Below are 21785 nucleotides of genomic sequence, written 5' to 3'. Positions count from 1 at the left end.
CTGTCAATGTCAGAGAATGTTTTGATAGATAAAAATTCGGTATGCAAAACAATTTCATTGCACATAAACATGTTTATCATGTTGACTAGTAATGAGAATGAAGATTATGCGTGTTTGTTTTGTTAAACATAAGTACCAAAATGTTCTAACTTGTTGGATAACGGGGGCGTATCCTTACTTATTATATTGATCATTGTGTACAATTATATTATTATAAATTAAGTTACATCTGTTTGTCTGTTTTCTTTTATTTGTTTAAACTTTACACAAAATAATGATATACAGGATGTTTCAATGAACGTAGTACATAATAAGTGATTCCGGCTCTATTAACGAAGAGTTATTCATGTCTTAAAATTGTAAGTAATTAAATTTTGCTAATTTTCTCTTTTTCTCGAAGTGTGGTCACTCATTGTGACGTCATGACAGACCTTGCTATACGCCAGTTGTAGGTGTCTTATCAGATAAGAAGGTGTTGATTATTGTGACAGGTAACATGTCAGAATGCATTTTATTCATATACAGGGTGTAAACCTAATACGGGCGAACCTCTTAACGGTGGTGAGTATAGGACATAAAAAATGGAATTAGATAATTTTTACTAAAAATTGAAATATTTTTTTTATCCATACAAATTAATTCGGCCCGCAACGTAATGCAAACACACTCGCGTTAAACGCTCGTTGACAGTTGTCATTGATTGTCATCGCAACCGCGTTTACAGTACATTGCTGCTGGGAAATTTTTCAAAAATTCATTATGGGGTGAAATTTTAGAGTAACTCAAAAACACCTCTTAATTAATGATAACAATATTGAATTATATGCCTGGTTTCATTTCTCGCCCTTATTAGGTTTACGCGCTGTATAGAATGTCAGTATAGATAAACAAAAACTAGGTTCAAACTGTGTGTTTATTCTACAAAACTAGGTTCAAACTATTTTCTCTTAACGACCTAGGTATGGTAACCATGTTGTGACCAAAATAACAGGTTTTAGGAAAACAATGATATTAATGATTATTGTATAAGTAGTTTAACACACGACCTAATATAGTGTTTCAGCAATAGGAAGACAGGTTTGAAAAATATGTGTTTGTGTTACGTTCATTGAAACACCCTGCCTAATATACTATTTTATAATTCACATAAAATTATAAATTGAATTTAGGTTAAAAGCCGTGGAAAAAAATAATCGTTATTATCCCATATCGATGAATAGAAGACTAAGTCACAGCCCTAAACAATTTGACCTTTTACCAACGCTTTTAGCAACCTTTTCAATATAAGGTACACCGGGACAGTTTTGACTGAGGGACAAACGCAACTGATCCAATTTTTTCCATGTTTTACAATGTTTGCATTATAAATTAGAGTGTCCACTGGTTATGTATGGCACGCGTGTTCCGTGGATACATGTGGAACTCAATAATGGAAAAATTGGATCAGTTACAATTGTTCCCCCCCAGTCGGGATTTGCCCCGCTGCACATTACAAATTTTCTGAACCTCAGTTTGTTTCTGACATGTAATAAATAAAATGTAGTATTTTTGAGTTTGATTCCTGGTTATGGATTCCTGGGTATGGACGTTTTCCATTGGTATATTATACATATCGTTGCCTGAGTAGGTACCTACAACACAAGCCAAGAGATTACCGTGGGACTCAGTCAATCTGTGTGAAAATGTCCTATAGGTACTATTTATGTTGTCTTGGTACAGTCGAGTTCATAAATATGTGTACATTTTTTCACCTTATTGCAATGAGTTAAGGTGAAGAAATATATTCACATATTTATGATCTCGACTGTACTGGTATTACTATTTAGTCGTATTGGTATTACTATTTAGTCCATCTTCAGTATTGGTATTACTATTTAGTCTATCTTCAGTTTAGTCATTGAATGTGGATCAATATTAAACTATTCATTTTCCACTACTAGAATGGGACCCGTAATCTATTTAAACTTCTATTTCAATTTTCACCAGTTTATAACGTCTGCAATCGATGCCACTAGGCTTAGAATAAATTTAAAAGTGGAAAATGTCTGCCTTGGGTGAGACTTGAACTCACGGCCTCTGGATCGATACTCCAGCGCTCTGCCAACTGAGCCACCAAGACTTCAACCAAGGCCGTGAGGCCGTGAGTTCAAAAAGTTTCCAGACTAATATTTATTTATTTAATTTATTTATAACTAGCTTTTGCCCGCAGCTTCGCTCGCGTTAGAAAGAGACAAAAGTAGCCAATGTCACTCTCCATCCCTTCAACTATCTCCACCTAAAAAATCACGCCAATTCGTCGCTCCGTTTTGCCGTGAAAGACGGACAAACAAACAGACACACACACTTTCCCATTTAATAATATTAGTATGGATTTCATAAAGTAGTTCTCAAAGAGTCACAGATTGCGGTGTCACTCTTTGCCCCTTTCATTAGGTAGTTATGAAACTAATAAATTGATCGAACTCAGTGGACGTTGCAATGTTTGAGTAACTGCAGAAAACTTAATAAATTGGTTGTGCTAGATTTCTAGAAATCTAATAGAATATTCCGAATCTGAAATAACTTCGATTGGTCTATAGAGACTTTTAGAAATTGAACAAAGGTAGTGGTTAGACAAAATAGTGTCTAAAGATGTTTGTGGCTGTCTTTAAATTAGTATTCTGTCTAGCGAATAATTATTTGTTCACATAAACGCTCTTTAGGGACCTCGGTACACGCAGACTAATTTGTTGCATTGCATTTGTTTTCACTGTCTCAATCTTGACTCGATGTCTGCTCCGAGATCACAGGGACAATACCGTTCTTGAAACATCGGAGGTTGGTTTTAAAAACATAGTTTTACGCGATTCGCATCATCCTTTAAAAAGTCAAAAGGATTCATAAATACACGGTTCTGGTTCCGTGCATTTCTTTTCAACTTAGCTACATTGCTACAGTCAGATGCTAACTGGACTTGCGTATAAGCGCTAGGGTGGAGCGAAAAAACACTTTTCTGGAATTAGCAAACCTAATAGTTATCAATCAATGCCCCTTAGTCTATGAAGCCTTTGTGCAAATTTTCAGGTTTTTAAATCAACATCTTCTGCCTCCGCATTAGGTTTGAAATTTTGAAAATCTCATACAAACCTGAAAATTCAACTTTTAGATAAAAAATGTTTTTCGGCAGTATTATGTTCAGTATACATTATTGATACATATTATTACAAGAAACTACCAAAAATTGCGAAAATAGCGTTAAAAATCGCCAATTTTCAGTATTTTAGCGGCTATTTTGGCGAATGTACTGAAACTGGACAAACTTTGGCGATTCTTGACGCTATTTTTGCAACTTTTTGTAGTTTCTCATAATGATATGTATCAATAACATATACTAAACATAATACTGCCGAATTTTTTTTTTATCTGAAAGTTGAATTTTTTGGTTTGTATGAGATTTTCAAAATTTCAACCCTAATGCGGAGGCAGAAGATGTTGATTTAAAAAGCTGAAAATTTGCACAAAGGCTTCATAGACTAAGGGGCATTGATTGATAACTATTAGGTTTGCTAATTCCAGAAAAGTGTTTTTTCGCTCCACCCTAATAAGCGCCATCTAGTGATGAGTAGTGTAACTAAAGTATAGCGAGAACGAAAACACAGTAAGGAGGACGTTTTCATTTGTCGTACGCTATCTCAGTATAGATGGCGTATGCGATAAGAAATTTGCACTAGTTTATTATTTATAGCTTAGCCTTTGCCTGCGACTTCACTCGCGTTAAATTCGATAATTGCGGAATCCTCCATACAAACGTTCAACCCCCGTTTTAGTGAAGTGGGGGGTTAGAAAGAAACAAAAAGTAGCCTATGTCACTCTCCGCAAATTACGTTAATTCGACGTTCATTTCTATATGCAAAGAGGATCGAGTATTATAGAGAGTTACTGTCGAAGTAAAATGTGTAATCACCGTGCATAATACTGCCATCTCTTAACACAGGCTTAAAACTTTTGAACCTCAGTTTTGAGAATTTGGCCCATATTCCTAGCTTAATATGTGTCAAAATGTCAAATATTAATATTAGCGCCATCTAGCTGAGCGTACCCCAAAGGTGTAATGCCATCTAGGCCAGCGTACCTTTTTCTATATGGAACTGAGGTACATTTTTTCTTAGACTTTATCTGTCTAGATGGAGTTATATATGTCTTTGCTATATGTAAAAGTATACTATACGCAATTACGCAGATCAATAATCATCGATACTTTCTACAATAACCAAACAGACTTATGTAAAAAAAATATTTAGCGTTATCAATATATGAGCTACCAACATACATCTTTTTAGTTTTGAATACCTCTTCTCGGCAACTTAGGACGCAGTCAAAGAATACTTTATTTCTTATCTCCATTACATACGAGAGAAATATAGGAAAGGTGAAATACCTATTATCTATCGGTATAAAAGGGGGTGGTACAGTGAGAGAAAGCACAGTTGAGTTCCCGCTGGGTCGGCTGTGCGATGAAGGCGACCGTATTGCTGGTACTCGGCCTGGCCGCCATGGCCATGGCTAGAGAGATAGATGACGACCGTAAGATCGGTAAGTTCCTCAAATATTTCATATAATATTTATCCCTTTTTGATAAAAGTGACGACCTAAAGGCCGCCTTAGTATGGTAATGGCTTTGTCTGGACTGTACTATATCGTCACTACTTTTAAAAAAACTTGTATCTTCGTCTGTCAATGAAAAGAAAATTGTAGTAAGTATGTATGGAATGCATATAGACTTAACTGCGTTTTAACTTTGAGGAGCAGCGTGAGATACGAGATTTTTTCAAAGTAGTGACGATATAGATGTCTGATGGATAGACGTATCTTGGCTATAAAATGTTTAGCTGCAAGCTGACTGCAAGCTATGCTCAGCTTCAGATGCATAATTTGCCTTGGTCTAACTTGCATAAACACTATGGATGCCATGGATGGTTAGGTATATCAGCGTGATGAAATAAATTTCACTTTTGAACGGCACGTTCTACTTTATACATACATGTTACATAATATATTATGGTCTCCGTTTGTAATGTAAGAAAAAATCTCCCACTAAATAAAGGTTGCACACAACTACTTTTATACTTAAAAGTGTGTGTTCGATTCAGGAATTGTTTATTTATATTTATTTAAACTTTATTGCACAAATTTACAAAAAAATTAGTACCAATGGCGGACTTAACGCCTTGAGGCATTCTCTACCAGTCAACCATTGGGCTAAACAGAAACCTTAGTTTGGTGCAGGTGTTTTAAAATTAAATAAGAAAACACAAGTCAATATTCATACTTATCCCAATAGACCTACTTATATACATATCAAAGATACATACATATTCAGAATAAAATATAATTCAAGATATTTACTTACTTATAAGATATCGTCTGATATTCTATTCACTAAACCTTCAGTCATTATATTTTGCAGTGAAATTCGACGTGAAAGAAAGGCAGCAAATGATTCTCAAGCTGCTGAATCATGTTACGGAACCCTGCATGTACAAGGAAATTGTTGACATTGCCAAAAACTTCAAGATTGAAGACTGCGTAGATCTCTATACCGTAAGTAAAAAATATTAATCTAAGTTTCATTTATTTAGGTATTTTTTAACTAGGTTAATACTTATTTTATGTGTTTTTTTACAGAAAACCGATGTACACAAACGTTTTGTGAAGATGCTTAAGTTTGGCGTGCTTCCACGTGGTGAAGTTTTTACTCTCCACATCGACCGTCAGCTCGATGAAGTAGTAACCATGTTCCACATGCTCTACTACGCCAAGGACTTCGAGACTTTCATCAAGACCGCCTGCTGGATGCGTTGTTACATGAACGAGGGCATGTTTGTCTACGCCCTTACCGTTGCATGCAGACACCGTGAGGACTGCAAGGGCATCATCCTGCCTCCTCCATACGAAATCTACCCCTACTACTTTGTGCGTGGCGATGTTATCCAAAAGGCTTACATGATGAAGATGAAGAGGGGATTACTCGACCACAAACTGTGCGACTTCTATGGCATTAAAAAGACTGACAAGGACGTTTACATCATTGATGAAAATGTGTTCGACAAACGTGTGTGCATTAATGATGAATGCCGGTTGAGATACTTCACTGAAGACATTGACCTCAACACTTACTACTACTACTTCCATATCGACCATCCATTCTGGATGAGGGACGCCATTTTCGACAAATATAAGACTAGACGTTGTGAACTGACTCTATATATTTACCAACAAATCTTAGCCAGGTACTATCTTGAGAGATTATCAAATGGATTGGGACCAGTCGAAACTCTGTCTTGGCACAAGCCCATCAGGAAAGGATACTGGCCTTGGCTACAACTGCACAACGGTGTACAAATCCCCAACAGGATGAACAACTACGTCATTGTCCGCGACTATAATGTTGATGTTGTTACTGTAGCTCAGACCTACGAGAGGATCATCAGAGAAGCTATTGTCAAGGGATATTGTGAAGTAAGTTAAATTTCATTCAGTTATTTTCCAATTATTTATTGTAGACATAATGTCTAATTATTCCTTCTTTTCTTAACAGATCAACGGCAAGAGGTTTGAATTGAAGAAGACTGAAGATATTGAAACTCTCGGAAAACTTATTTACGGAAAAATTGACAGGACGTGGTTACCGCCGACGTCATTGACAAGGACCGTGTTGAAGCTTACCGTTACCTGCTTATTGTCATGAAGGCTTGCCTTGGACTTAACGTTTTTAAATCAGACAAGTAAGTTACACTTAACCGTTCTTTCTTATGACATACTACTCGCTTGTGATGCGTTAATGTTCTGTGCTGTATATGCTATGTGTATGGTAATAATACTGGGCTACTTATTAAAGTAGCATCAAAATATGAAGTCTTCAATAGCTTTTAAATTTCCATCGTTCTTTGTTCGACAAATAACCTTCTATGAGACCCAACATTGAATGATCTCTCAAATAAATACAAATTTTAATAGATGGTAGCTGTAGGTAAAATAGGTAGTAAAGTCCACAATTAAATCACTTTCGCACGTGTGTTTGTAAGATGGAAGTCACAAAAATCCTAAGTATTTTTTTTTTTTTTTACAGGTACTTTGTTGTGCCCTCAATTTTGGATCAATATCAAACTGCTCTGCGTGATCCTGTCTTCTACATGATCCAGAAGCGTCTCGTAGACTTGGTTATTTTGTTCAAGAATCGTTTGCCCTGTTACAATAAGGATGATCTCCTGTTCCCCGGTGTTAAGATCGACAACATTGTAGTAGACAAGCTCGTTACCTACTTTGACGACTACCTTATGGATATGACTAACGCCGTTACTTTGACCGAGGAAGAAATGAAGAAGACTAAATCCGACATGGTCTTCATGGTTCGCAAACGCCGTCTGAATCACCAGCCTTTCAAAGTAACTCTCGATGTCTTGTCTGACAAAACTGTCGACTGTGTTGTAAGAATCTTCTTAGGACCCAAGGAAGACCACGTAGGCCGCTTGATCGACATCAACAGGAACCGTCTGAATATGGTTGAGCTTGACTCTTTCTTGTACAAATTGAACACTGGCAAGAACACCATCGTGAGAGATTCGCGAGAGATGCACAACTTGGTGCGCGATCGTATTATGACCCGTGACTTATGGAAGAAGATCGATGGTATTACTGATATGCGTGATTTGTTAGTGAAGGATCTGAGGAACTACATGACTGGCTTCCCGACTAGGCTGCTCTTGCCTAAGGGTCATGTTGGAGGTATGAAGATGATGCTTTACTGTATTGTCACACCGTTGAGACTGGTCGACAATATGGACCTGACTCTCTTGGACACTAACCGCAAGGACCTCGTCATGGACTTCAGATCAACTGTCTTGCTCGACAAGATGCCGCTTGGTTTCCCCTTCGATCGTCATATTGACGTTACTAAGTTCTTTACGCCCAACATGAAGTTCGTTGATATCATGATTTTCCACAAGAGGCAGGATTGCGACATGAAGACTCGCTGGAACCGATATGTCCTGAAGCACTACGACATGGTACCCACGACCTTCATCGACGACGACAAGATGTTCGTTAATGTCGACCTCAACACTCACATCGACCGTGATGTCAATCTTCTCGACATTAATTTGTAAACAATATGACTCGTTATTACGTGTGATGGATGATGATTGAAATAATGTTATTAGCAATTAAAAACTAAAAAAAATATATTTTCATATTTTTTTTGCAGTATTTTGTTGTTTTCTTGAATTTGCCATATATTTGTTTAGGACATCTAAAGACTGGAAAAATAGACTTTTTACACATTGAAGCCTGATGAACTTTTGAATAAGGTTAGCTCTGAGATATTTGTTTTTTTTTTTCATTTTCTAAAATAGTTTTCAGTTGTAGCCAGTTTTAAATCATCCTCCTTGCGTTATCCCGGCATTTGCCACGGCTCATGGGAGCCTGGGGTCCGCTTTGACAACTAATCCCAAGATTTGGCGAAGGCACTAGTTTTTACGAAAGCAACTGCCATATTCTGACCTTCCAACCCGAAGGGTAACTAGGCCTTATTGGAATTAGTCCGGTTTCCTCACGATGTTTTCCTTCACCGAAAAGCGACTGGCAAATATCAAATGACATTTCGTATATTTATGTTCAGAAAAACTCATTGGTACGAGCCGGGTTCGAACCCGCGACCTCCGGATCGAAAGTCGCACGCTCTTACCGCTAGGCCACCAGCGTAGCCAGTTTTAAGTATTTCAATGAATTTCCTTTTTATTTTGTAGCTAAGTAAAAAACTGAGAAAACATCAAATATGAAATCGAAGTGTATTTTTTTTGCCAAGCTGTAGGTACGTATTATTATTTTATATTTACTATTCCGTATGTGGACAGGAACTATAACAATATCCCTAATTAGATTAAAAAGCTTGCTTAAATTGAACTCTGTGAAATTGACGAAAAGTAAAGACTTTATTGGAGTCTAAGTATTGTGAAATTATGTATTTAGGCACTATTAGTTAGTAGTTAAAAGTCGTGTTTTATCCACCGGTAAGTGAAATAGAAAAAGTCGCCGTCTGATCTATTCTGCATATACAGCGTGTGGATTCCATACGGGCGAATAATGTATCCAGTTATAGTATCTGATCATACGAATCGTATAGGATAATCATTTTGTTAAAAAGTGCTATTAATTAAGAGTAATTATTTTTTTTTATCTGACCAAGCAGCAATGTACGCCGTCCAACTTAATTTGAGATGACATAAACGTCATGTCGTAATGACGTTTAGGTAGGTACGCTAATTGATGTGGACTTAGTACATTGCGTGCTGAATTATTATGTATGAAAAAAAAATCTCATCTATTCAAAAAAAACCATGTAGTTAGGCTCCTTAGGTCCGATACTAATCGTTATTAAGATATTCGCCCGTATGGAATACACACGTTGTATATTATTATCTCAACATTTTGATTAATATTACCTAACACAGTACTTACTTATGGCATATATAGAATAGAATAGAATAGATTTATTCGTGAACATATGCAATACAAAATCCACATAACAACAAGACAGAAAGGAATGAAGTGCCACGAAATGGCCTCATCTCAGCGTGTTTCTGGTGGCTTCTAGTGCTGATCATCCGATGAGACCATCGAGTGAGAAAGATTAACGGATATAACTCTTTCTCTCTCTCACTCTTTCATAAATCCGACATGGTGGTGGGGTCAGCTGTCATGTACCAATAAGATAAATAAAGTAGAAAATAACGTACCTCGGGAAGATCAAGAAAAAAAGGCTTAATTAGATGGCGCTAATAATATATTTGACAAATTTAACACGTATCAAGTAATGTAGATGGGTTAAATTGTTAAAAATGATTTTCTCCCTTGTCGGTAGATGGCAGTCTCAATATGGGATGAATACACGTGATACACATTTTTTACCTTGACAATAATTCTCTGTATACGAGTACTCTACTATCTTTGATATTACGAATAATAATAAAATACTTTATTATACACTACTACAACGATTACATGTTACAAACAAAGATAAAAAATAGGTTGGCGTACTTATTGCTAAAGAGCGATCTCTTTCAGGTTTCAGGCAACCTTCAGACAGCGACAACTGGCTCGAAAACTTTATAACATGTAAGCATTCAGAAGTCAGTAAATAGTTATCTATTAACTCAATCGCCTTTGACTTTATGAGTAGGTACGTCTGAAGGAATAGAATTACTTAATAGAAATATGTACAGGAGGAAGCGGCTAGGAATTTAGTAAAATAAACATAATATTATAACGAATTTACATCGCATAAATCTTTTGGGATACCCTGTAAAATGTTAAAGTTACAAAAATAATGCTGTAGGGTGCATTGGGGTAATTTAGAAAGTCACATAAAAATCACCATTATTTCCATCTTATGAAGATTCCCCTTTCGAAATTACCCGAGCATTTTTGTGCTTCGAAATTACCCCATTGCACCCTAATTGTATGATAAAAGCCACAGCATTTAAGAGTAAGAACATTCGTACCCTAAAAAGGCACGAGAAACGAGAATCTATAATTATTACTCTATAGCATATTTAGTCTAAGCCTTTCTTAGTTTGAGGCTAGGTCGATATTTGTAAGATGTCCCCCGATATTTATTATAGGACCATGGCGATAAAAATAATTGAATTTTAGGATTAATACGCCAGAATCGAAAGAAACATTTATTTATTTAAACTTTATTGCACAGTAAAAAAATGTACAAAATGCGAACTTAATTCCAGGAGGTATTCTCTACCAGCTAACCTACTCGTAAAAGCAAGCTAAATAATACAAGTAGAAAAGTTCATAACGTAAGGCTGCGTTACATTCTTTGTATTCTCCCATTAAATATATAACCAATCTTCATCTATATAACAGCAGAAAAATAACGTTCATTTTATTGAACCGGTGAACTTTATTTTTGGAAAAACAGTAATACAAATACAAATACAAATAATTTATTAATAAAAACATAATTGGAAAAGGCTACAGTAATGTCACTTTAGTGATTTATTTTTAATATTTGTAGTTTCGGTTTTAATGTCACTTCTTTAATATTTGTAGTTTCGGTTTTGCGTTGAAGAATCACTTAATCAGTCAGTCAAAACACTTGCATTTTATATGTAATAGGACCACTACACTACCCTGCGCCCTGCGCCATAGTACTCTTTATTATACTGTGGCTGCGCTCAAAAACTCAGATAATTGATGTAGCTCGGAAACCGGCCAAGTTAAAGTGGGATTGGGCTGGCGGGTCCAGACGGGTTTCTGATTTCTTTAATAATATTATTCTTTAAGACTTCGGTTGAATTTTGCTTACATTAGGGATTCGTTTGTCAATCTAGTCACGGTGCTCGTAAAAAGCAAACTTGTTAAAAGCTAAGTTTGTTTGAATGGCAACTCATTTGAGACAGCTACTTGTCTCAAATGCTGCAAATACAAGTAGCTGTAATCTATATAGGTATATACCTATATAAGGACTGTATCGTTAAGTATAAGGACAAAACAAACCTCGTCTAAATGTTGACATGTGCATAATTTTGTATTATTATGTTCTGAGAGTATGATCTGAAGGTATTGGTAAGCACTATTTAATATAAGAAGGTCTGATATTTTTTTTATTTTAGGGACTTTATGGTACTTTCATTAAGGTCTAGCAAATAAATTTCGGACAACCCCTATCTGGCTTAATTTGAGAATATTTCAATGACTCTTTGTACGATTTCAACAAACAAAGGGTAATATGCTGCTAAAATATATTCTTTAAGAGTCCTCTTCGTGGTTTTTCAATTGGGTACTTGCAGAATGAATGCGGTGAATTTATATAATTTAAAAAAACGCATTTTTGAGCAACGTTCCGGATTGCCGTAAATTTTTGATGAGAGCAGGATAAGAGAAACAGATAAAAAAATTAGCCATAGGCCAAAGTCTAATTGATATTCGTGGTGTTTGAACAGTGCCTAAACCAGATCGATATAAACAGTGTATGATAGTCAAATTCGACATCAAAGTCGGAGTTAGAGTAAGCACCATGCCACATTCTCTAAATGACCGCCATACACAGATCCTGAACTTTATATTTTTAAAATAACAGTGGCTAGACTATGTCCAGATATTCTGCTTTGTGGATCATGTGTCGTTGAGGTTCGCACCGTACAATTTTTTTTCACAATCGTATCGTCTTTTACGCACTTTGTGAATTTTCTAGTAGCATTTGTCCGGAATCGTAATTGGTACTCGGGAGGATTAAGTCAATACTGTCTAAACCATATGCTTTACGTCGAGTTTCTAGGACAAAATGTGTACCTTATTATGTGCCTTATTAAGCCCATGTCTTGTTAAAAGAAAAAAAAAATAGCAAATAAATACGGCTACTCAAAGTTGTCTTCATACTTAACGATACAGTCTTTAGATTACAGCTACTTGTCTCAAATGAGTTGCCATTCAAACAAACTTAGCTTTTAACAAGTTTGCTTTTTACGAGCACCGTGACTAGATTGACAAACGAATCCCTAATGTAAGCAAAATTCAACCGAAGTCTTAAAGAATAATATTATTAAAGAAATCAGAAACCCGTCTGGACCCGCCAGCCCAATCCCACTTTAACTTGGCCGGTTTCCGAGCTACATCAATTATCTGAGTTTTTGAGCGCAGCCACAGTATAATAAAGAGTACTATGGTATATACCTATATAGATTACAGCTACTTGTCTCAAATGAGTTGCCATTCAAACAAACTTAGCTTTTAACAAGTTTTCTTTTTACGAGCACCGTGACTAGATTGACAAACGATCATCCCTAATGTAAGCAAAATTCAACCGAAGTCTTAAAGAATAATATTATTAAAGAAATCAGAAACCCGTCTGGACCCGCCAGCACAATCCCACTTTAACTTGGCCGGTTTCCGAGCTACATCAATTATCTGAGTTTTTGAGCGCAGCCACAGTATAATAAAGAGTACTATGGTATACATATAGCTATATAGATTACAGCTACTTGCCTCAAATGAGTTGCCATTCAAACAAACTTAGCTTTTAACAAGTTTGCTTTTTACGACCACCGTGACTAGATTGACAAACGAATCCCTAATGTAAGCAAAATTCAACCGAAGTCCTAAAGAATAATATTATTAAAGAAATCAGAAACCCGTCTGGACAAAAGGAAACAATAGTACATTACATCAGAGGCCGGGAAAATGAGGATTTCCGGCCAAGTGGGTATATATCCGGATAGGGATACGAGGCCGGGAATCCGTTTTCACGCCGCCGAGGCATGTATAGTGCTTTTCTCAAACATACAATGAAATAAATAAAAAATGCTCTAAAGGACAATATTTTATAAAAAAAAGTTACTTTGCAGGCCTAGGCCTAAAAAGTAATATGAAATCCCTTTACAGTCCTCTCGAGTTGTTGCACCCAAAAAGCGATACTTCCCAGCCCATTTTAAGGAACGTAAAGACAATATTTCATTGCATGTTTGAGAAAAATCATATTTTTGACTTTGAAGTAAGTAGGGTTTCAACTCTGCGTTCTGTGTTCAAGGAAAACAGAATTAAATTAGGGTGAAGTGCCTTGTGTGATGTGTTTCTTTTGTTAGGTATAAGTAATTTGCTTATTGATCTGAGCCATGAGTGTTTATTATGTATTTTTGTATTTGTAGTTCTTACTTATCTGTGTACCCACAATGCACTTTTATTTATTTTATTTTATTTTATTTTTTATTAATAGGTTCAATAACACAATGCAGGCAAACAACATTGTAAATTATATGTATTGTTTTATATGTATAACTATATATATATATTTTATATATATATATATTTGTTTAAGTTGTATCACTGTATTGTGTACTTATTTTATTTTTATTTATATTTTTTTTAAATATATTGTTGACATTGTGTTTTTTTATTTCCACAAATAAATATATCCGTCGGCCTGATATCTGCTGTTTGATTTCATATTGTGTGATGAGAGGGGCCCACACTGCCTGAATCATCCTCATAATAGCCCCTCTAAGCTAACTTTTCACCCAGGTTATCTAAACAAAGTGAGTCTCGTCATAATTTCATGGTTGCTCAGGTTGCTACATTAGTATTGTAACTATATTGATAGTTGCTAATGTACTGCAAAGTTAGCGTGGTCGGACTTTAGAGTTTTAAAAGTTTATAATCATCATTTTTTTATTATTGACGTTATTGACTAGTAGGTAATAAGATAATTTATCACAAAGTGTCTTCGTCACTTAGCTACAAAGAAAGCGCTGTATCTATGTGCAACTTGTTGTTTGAGCTTATCTAGTAAACAGCCTAGTGGTATAAAAGGGGGTTGGAGATTGAGAGAAAGCACAGTTGAGTTCCCTCTGGGTCGGCTGTACGATGAGGGCAACAGTGATTTTGATACTCGGCCTGGCCGCTATGGCCATGGCTAGAGAGGTAGACAACAATATGTCTGGTAAGGAAACAACATAGTATTTTCATTAAATTTAATTTTATATTTTACCGCTCGCGTTAGAAAGAGACAAAATGTAGCCTATGTCACTTTCCAACTATCTCCACTTAAAAAATCACGTCAATTCGTCGGTCCGTTTTGCCGTGAAATACGGACAAACAAACAGACACACACACTTTCCCATTTACAATATTAGTATGGAAGTATGGATATAGGTACTGTGTTAATATTTAGTTATGTTACGCACTTAATGAGTGTTAATAGTTGCCAATCAAAATGCTACCGATTCTCGATCTTCGTGTAGTCCACGATGGCACACATCTACTAATTATTTAACATTTTCATCACCATCTTGACAAGTAGAATAAAGTTTCATTAAGCGTGATTATTACAATGCTGAGCTGAGCTAACTTGAGTGGAAATTAGTAAACGTTTGTTTAATCACACCGACAACATTTATTAAAGTAGGTATCTACGTTGCAAACGTCAACTTGATACTGTATCTACTTACTTATTTACTTACTTAGTTTCGGTTTTCAACTGCCGAAATAATACCCAAATAGTGTTTCATAATTATTAACAATGATAAACTTACAATAACACTAAGAAAAAATATCATGTATATAATTGCTTTTTTTACAGTCAAAACAGACATTAAGCAGAAACAGACTTTTATTCTCAAGCTGCTGAACCATGTCACGGAACCCTGCATGTACAAGGAAATTGTGGATATTGCCAAAACGTTCAAAATTGAGCAAGGCGTTGACTTATACACCGTAAGTGTAACATCTCAAAAAATATGGGTATCATGCATTTATAACAGTCCTTAAATGTGTGATTTCTATTTCCAGAAAACTGATGTTCACAAGCGTTTCGTGAAAATGCTCAAGTTTGGCGTGCTTCCTCGAGGCGAAGTTTTCACGCTCCATATTGACCGTCAGCTTGACGAAGTCGTAACCATGTTCCACATGCTCTACTACGCCAAGGACTTCGAGACTTTCATCAAGACCGCCTGCTGGATGCGTTGTTACATGAACGAGGGCATGTTTGTCTACGCTCTTACTGTTGCTTGCAGACACCGTGAGGATTGCAAGGGCGTCATCCTGCCCCCTCCTTACGAAATCTACCCCTACTACTTTGTACGCGCAGATGTTATCCAGAAAGCGTATATGCTAAAAATGAAGAGAGGACTTATTGACCACAAGCTGTGTGACTTCTATGGTATCACGAAGACCGACAAAGACGTTTACATAATCGATGAGAACGTCTATGACAAACGTGTGTGCCTTAACGATGAATGTAGGTTGAGATACTTTACTGAAGACATTGACCTCAACACCTACTACTACTACTTCCATGTTGACCATCCATTCTGGATGAAAGATACAATTTTTGACAAATATAAGACCAGGCGCTGTGAGTTGACTCTGTATATTTATCAGCAAATATTGGCCAGGTACTATCTTGAGAGATTATCCAACGGATTAGGAGAAATTACAACTCTGTCCTGGAACAAGCCCATCAGGAAGGGATACTGCCCTTGGTTGAAACTGCACAACGGTGTGTTCCTTCCTACTAGGATGAACAACTACGTTATTGTTCGCGACGATAATGTTGATGTTGTAACTGTAGCTGAGACCTACGAGAGGATCATTAGAGAGGCCGTTGTTAAAGGACACATTGAAGTAAGTTATTAAATTTTATTTTACAGAATCGAATTAAGTAGGTACTGACACATTACAAACTTTTTTTTTTTGACAGATCAATGGAAAGAGGTTTGAACTGACGAAGACTGAGGACATCGAAACTCTGGGCAAACTTATCTATGGAAAAATCGACAAAGACGTAACAACTACTCCCGTTATCGATAAGGACCGTGTTGAGGCCTACCGTTACCTGCTCATCGTCATGAAGGCCTGCCTTGGACTTAATGTTTTCAAATCAGACAAGTTAGTATAAGTAGACACTTTTTTTTTAAAGGTATCCACGGTTCCTGCTTTTACATCTTTATCTAGTCTAGGCAGTAATTAAGTAGTTAACTCATAGAGAGTAGGTTAGGCTACATAATTTTTTTATTGCGTTTTTATTTGACAATACACGGATTTTATAAAACTGATATTGTTTTAAGGTACTTCGTTGTTCCTTCGATCCTGGACCAATACCAGACAGCATTGCGTGATCCAGTGTTCTACAAACTTCAAAAGCGCCTAGTCAAAATCATGATTCTGTTCAAGAGACGTCTGCCGTGTTACACCAAAGAGCAACTGCTGTTCCCCGGTGTTAAGATCGACAACATTGTAGTTGACAAACTCGTCACCTACTTCGACGACTACCTAATGGATATGACCAACGCTGTAACTTTGACCGACGAAGAAATGAAGAAGACTAAATCCGATATGGTCTTTATGGTTCGCAAACGTCGCCTGAATCACCAACCTTTCAAAGTAACAATCGATGTCATGTCTGACAAGACTGCCGACTGTGTTGTGAGAATCTTCTTGGGACCCAAGGAAGACCACTTAGGCCGATTGATTGACATCAACAAGAACCGTCTTAACATGGTGGAGCTTGACTCTTTCTTGTACAAAATGACCACTGGCAGAAACACCATTGTCAGGGATTCTAAAGAGATGCATAACCTTGTGCGCGACCGTATGATGACTCGTGACTTGTGGAGGAAGATTGATGGTATGACTGACATGCGTGATTTGTTAGTGAAGGATCTGAGGAATTACATGACTGGCTTCCCGACTAGGCTGCTTTTGCCTAAGGGTCATGTTGGAGGTATGAAGATGATGCTTTACTGTATTGTCACACCGTTGAGACTGGTTGACAATATGGACCTGACTCTCTTGGACACTAACCGCAAAGACCTCGTCATGGACTTCAGATCAACTGTCTTGCTCGACAAGATGCCTCTTGGATTCCCCTTCGATCGTCGTATTGATGTGACCATGTTCTTTACGCCCAACATGAAGTTTGTGGATGTCAAGATTTTCCACAAAAAAATGACATGTGACATGAAGACTCGCTGGAACAGATGGGTTCTGAAGCACTACGATATGGTACACATGACCTCCATCGATGACGACAAGATGTTCGTCGATGTCGACATCAACTCTCACGTCGACCGTGATGTTCACTTAATTGACACCGATTTTTGAACAGATTGTTAACCTAGCCCTGTATTCTGTACAAAGTGTATGACGAATGTAATAGCATAGCAATTGTAAACATGCAAGTAAACTTAAAATGAATAACTTTATGGGTTTTTATGTTTTTACCTACTTTAATTTTTTTTACTAATGACTCTCTTCCAACGATAACTTGTTCTAACAAGTATGTTATTGCGAAAGTGACGCATGATATGAAAATTTATAGGGTAGGTACTTTCTTATACTTCAAATATATTATGTAGTGCACCAAATAGAACCAAAATAGAAGAAAAATATGGACAGTAGTTATTGTTAAACATAATTTCTATTGAATAAGTCAATGAAATAGTATTTTATACAATCGTGATATAATACAAAGCTTTTCAGTCAAGTAACATGTTTAGGCCACGAAGCTTGCTGAGTGGCCTAATAGTACGGTACGAGAGTGAAAAGCTTAAATTATATCACTATTGTATACAATACTTTTTCTACGAGTCATCATCTTCATCATCAATGGACGGAAATATCATCATTCATGCAAGTTAAAATTAATGTTAATAGAGTCGTTCACCGTTGTATCAACATCGAATTACCTAGCAACCAATTGTTTGTAATAACCGTCTCTGATTGGCCGATAACGGGACAGATAAAAAAAAATGTGTTTCAGATGCAGGAAAATTTGCCAGGTATCGCAAGTTAGTATAGAAATTGTATGAAGTTCTATTTTTGAAATTATTACAGTTAACTAAAGTCAACTATAATGAGCTTATTATAATTGAGTCGGAACTGCCATAGAGTATCCAACACTGAAAAGTTAGCACTTATAGTTTAGTCTGTGGTGTCCTAATTGACAGATTACAGTCGACAACTGACCGTGACGTCACTCCTCATGATTTCATATTATCTCCATATTAGCAAATCGTTTTTACAGCTCTTAAAAAGAAACTGATTTAACTATTTAGTAGCCTATTGAAAAAACCTAATCATGATATAGCCACAAATCAAAAGTCGATAATTATCAACCCTTCATAAAAATGAAATTCTTTGAGTACATAATTATGTAATCTAAATCAAAAGATTTTTGAACACACAATTTTGACATTTGTCAAACGCGATTTCTTTATTTTGGACTTTCTTTCACATTCCTACAGGATTAAGACATTACGGAACAAATAATACGAATACATAAACTGCCAGATAAAAGAGGAGTACAGAAATCGTCACTATTGACAAATAAATCCATTCAATCATTTGAACCCTTTTAGTATTTTCATCTATAGCTTTAGTATTCATAACTATCTCGATCGAGGAGACCTTTGACTATTTTAACTGTAACATTTTACTATTTTTCTACTCCAGCACTTAAATCTGTCAATTAGATTATTGTCAGCGGTATCCAAATTAAGTTCATTTGAGTAACGATGAGAAAGTCTATTTGTCTATAGGTTCATAGGATTACTGCTAGCAGTAATCATGTGAATATAGGAGTTCTGTTAATTTTTTTTTAAAAGCACAACTTCCATTTATCAGGTATGTTTTCATTTACAGTAATAAGTAACTTTTAATAAATAATATAATATTTAGGTTCATAATTTAAACCAAGATGAAAAAATAAACTTAAATGCGTTTTACATATTAGATATTGCAAAACAAAGGTAAAAATCATAAGTTTATCCAATAATTTTACATTCGACATTTAAATATTCTTGAACGCAACCACATTTTTCGTAATTGAAAACCGGCTTATTTTCTATTTCTCTTGTCTATGGTATGTTTGACATTTGTAAACTTATCACGAAACTATTTGAACTATTTCGGTGGTGTGTAGTTTGTTTTAATTCGACGTTATTGTGCAAAAACATAAGTAATTATGAGTGATTCTGGTGAAAAATTCACTTCCGAAGAAATCAAGGCTATGGGCGCTCAAAGTGACTGACAATTTGTTACATGAAAAGTCAGATAAAGCGTACCAAAAATGTTATGATTGTTTTGACATGGAAATTGCAAAAAAATGTTTCAACTTTCTCTGAAACGGCGTTGTTGGCATATTTTGAAGAATTGTGCAACAAGTTCTCGCCATCAACATTGTGGACAGAATACTCAATGCTACGACGATCCACACAAATATTCCCATTCATTACATGAAGTAAGTAACTAACCCATTTTATTATTCTCGAATAGGTATGTATGTGGCTGTCGTAGAAAAAGTATAGTATACAATCGTAACATTATGAAGGCTATAAAAGTCTCGTACCTTACTTAGGCCACTCGGCAAGCCTTCGTGGCCTAACCGCGGTACTCAACTTTTATAGCCTTCATAACGTTACCGTTATATAATATACTATTGAAGATAAGACAATATTATTCTTTTGCCTCACTTGAAAATTATGTAGGTCAGACCCTTTAGCCAAAAATATTGTACAATAATTGATGCTCCGTGGTGAGCGACACGCAACTGTCTGTGTCGGATTAATACAAAGGAGCGATAGAGAGATAACTACAGTAAACGTCTGCACTCTTGGCTAAAGTAGAGGGCCGGTCCACAGTCTACACAGACAACGTATTATGAAGCTTTTACAAAAAGCGCGAGGACACCAAATATAGAGGTATACACCATTACATAGGATAACAACCTAGGTTTAACCCTAAAACATTGACACAACTGGATCTTGCGATCCTATACCTACTAAATTAATACGAGAGATCATAATATGTAGTGACTTCATGTTGGCTGCAATGTATATAAATATAGTAGTTGAGGCGCTTTGTGATGGTGGTCATAAAGTGCATCATATAGGTATCTCTACTTACACAAAGGTTTTCTAAGCACGAGGGTAATAGTCGTAATTCAGGAAGCAAATGATTCATGCGTTCCGCCCACAGCTCGTGCGGTTACCTTCATTGCTTCGTTTGGTTTTTATTTTCTTTGTTTTATCCCCTACCTTCATCAAGTTAATTCATTGTAACATTTGTAACATAGTAATTATGAGAGTAAGTACCGAATAATAGTAATATAGATAACTGTCTCAAGGGACAAGTCTATGCCGTATACAGAATATAAAGAATATATATATAAAGAATTCAACACAAAATAAGTGCTGAGTTTACGAGTATTTTTTTTGACTAATGAGAATTACATTATAGTCTCATAAGAACGACTGACCTAAAATATTCTGCACTTCACAAATAACGTAGGTAATTTTTACAGTGCCTACCATACTGTTCAAAAGAAGTGTTAATTGCACGAACATTTTAGGTAACATTAGCATTTTACATTTGCGTAAGTAAAATCTTAACAACAAAGTACTTACAGGAACAAGATAAGTGCCTACAGTACAGATAAAACACTGTCGGTGTAATGCCTGCTTCAGATAGCCGAAAACACGAATTATCTCAGAACATTAAGAATTAAGAGTCCGCGGAAGCTCGGCCGTTACAGCTTCCCATACAAATGTAACTTCTTTCCATTTGTTATTGTTTTTAATTTTTTGCATAGCAAAAAGAAAATTACAAATACTCGACTTGGCAGATAACTTAATTTTAGGTAAGTAGTAGGCAAGGATGATTTATATAGGATTTACAATCTTCATACTAAGAATCGTAGTACCTCAATGTTTTAGCGCCACCTATTAAATACTATCATAACTACACTGATGATACCTACAATTTTTTTTCTAAATGTGTATTGACGTGATATCGTGATATTAAAAGAGAGAATTATGTCATTTGTTCTATCAAAAATAAAAACACGCAAAAATGTTTGGGGAAAATATGATTTTGGCCACTTCCAGGCTGCGAAACAGCGCCACCTGATTTTAAGCCTAAAAGGCCCATAAATAAATTTCAGGGGTACGGTTTTTTGTCTGTCCCGGTATTATATCGTCCTTGATAGTACGTATCTATATTAGTAGGTAGTGCTTTAAAATTATTTTAGATTCAGGCTTAGATATTAAGTTTTACGCTTAGACTTAGTTTCTATACGTAGGTACATTTGTTAGTAAGTACCTACGTTTTTTTCGTGTTGTCATAAACATTGCTGATACGCGGTGTAACATGAAGAAACCGAATAATTTTAACAATTCCTGATCACGTTTCAAGACTAAAATGTCATAGGTACGAGTATGAACTTTTTTTAAATTTTGCCTAGT

The 21785-nt window shown here is 35.9% G+C and overlaps 2 protein-coding genes across 2 annotated transcripts; both read left to right on the top strand.

Annotated features, from left to right (window-relative positions):
* The first annotated feature begins 4420 nt into the window (after window positions 1–4420).
* On the top strand, window positions 4421–8244 carry LOC125231033 (basic juvenile hormone-suppressible protein 2-like). The gene is given in 6 exon segments (XM_048136374.1): window positions 4421–4572; window positions 5447–5580; window positions 5665–6498; window positions 6578–6650; window positions 6653–6764; window positions 7109–8244. Coding segments are annotated over 6 exon segments (2268 nt in total). The 5' UTR covers window positions 4421–4493; the 3' UTR covers window positions 8145–8244.
* Window positions 8245–14394: 6150 nt separating this feature from the next.
* LOC125230933 (basic juvenile hormone-suppressible protein 2-like) lies at window positions 14395–17745 on the top strand. The gene is made up of 5 exons (XM_048136229.1): window positions 14395–14485; window positions 15125–15258; window positions 15334–16167; window positions 16244–16431; window positions 16611–17745. The coding sequence occupies exons 1-5, from the start codon at window positions 14410–14412 to the stop codon at window positions 17644–17646; spliced, it is 2268 nt and encodes a 755-aa protein (XP_047992186.1). The 5' UTR covers window positions 14395–14409; the 3' UTR covers window positions 17647–17745.
* The last annotated feature ends 4040 nt before the right edge of the window (window positions 17746–21785 follow it).

This window comes from Leguminivora glycinivorella, chromosome 11 (genome assembly GCF_023078275.1).
Source record: "Leguminivora glycinivorella isolate SPB_JAAS2020 chromosome 11, LegGlyc_1.1, whole genome shotgun sequence".
NCBI classification, from domain to species: Eukaryota; Metazoa; Arthropoda; class Insecta; order Lepidoptera; family Tortricidae; genus Leguminivora; species Leguminivora glycinivorella.
The sequence above is the reverse complement of the archived record's forward strand: the minus strand, read 5'-3'. Positions and strand labels throughout refer to the sequence as shown.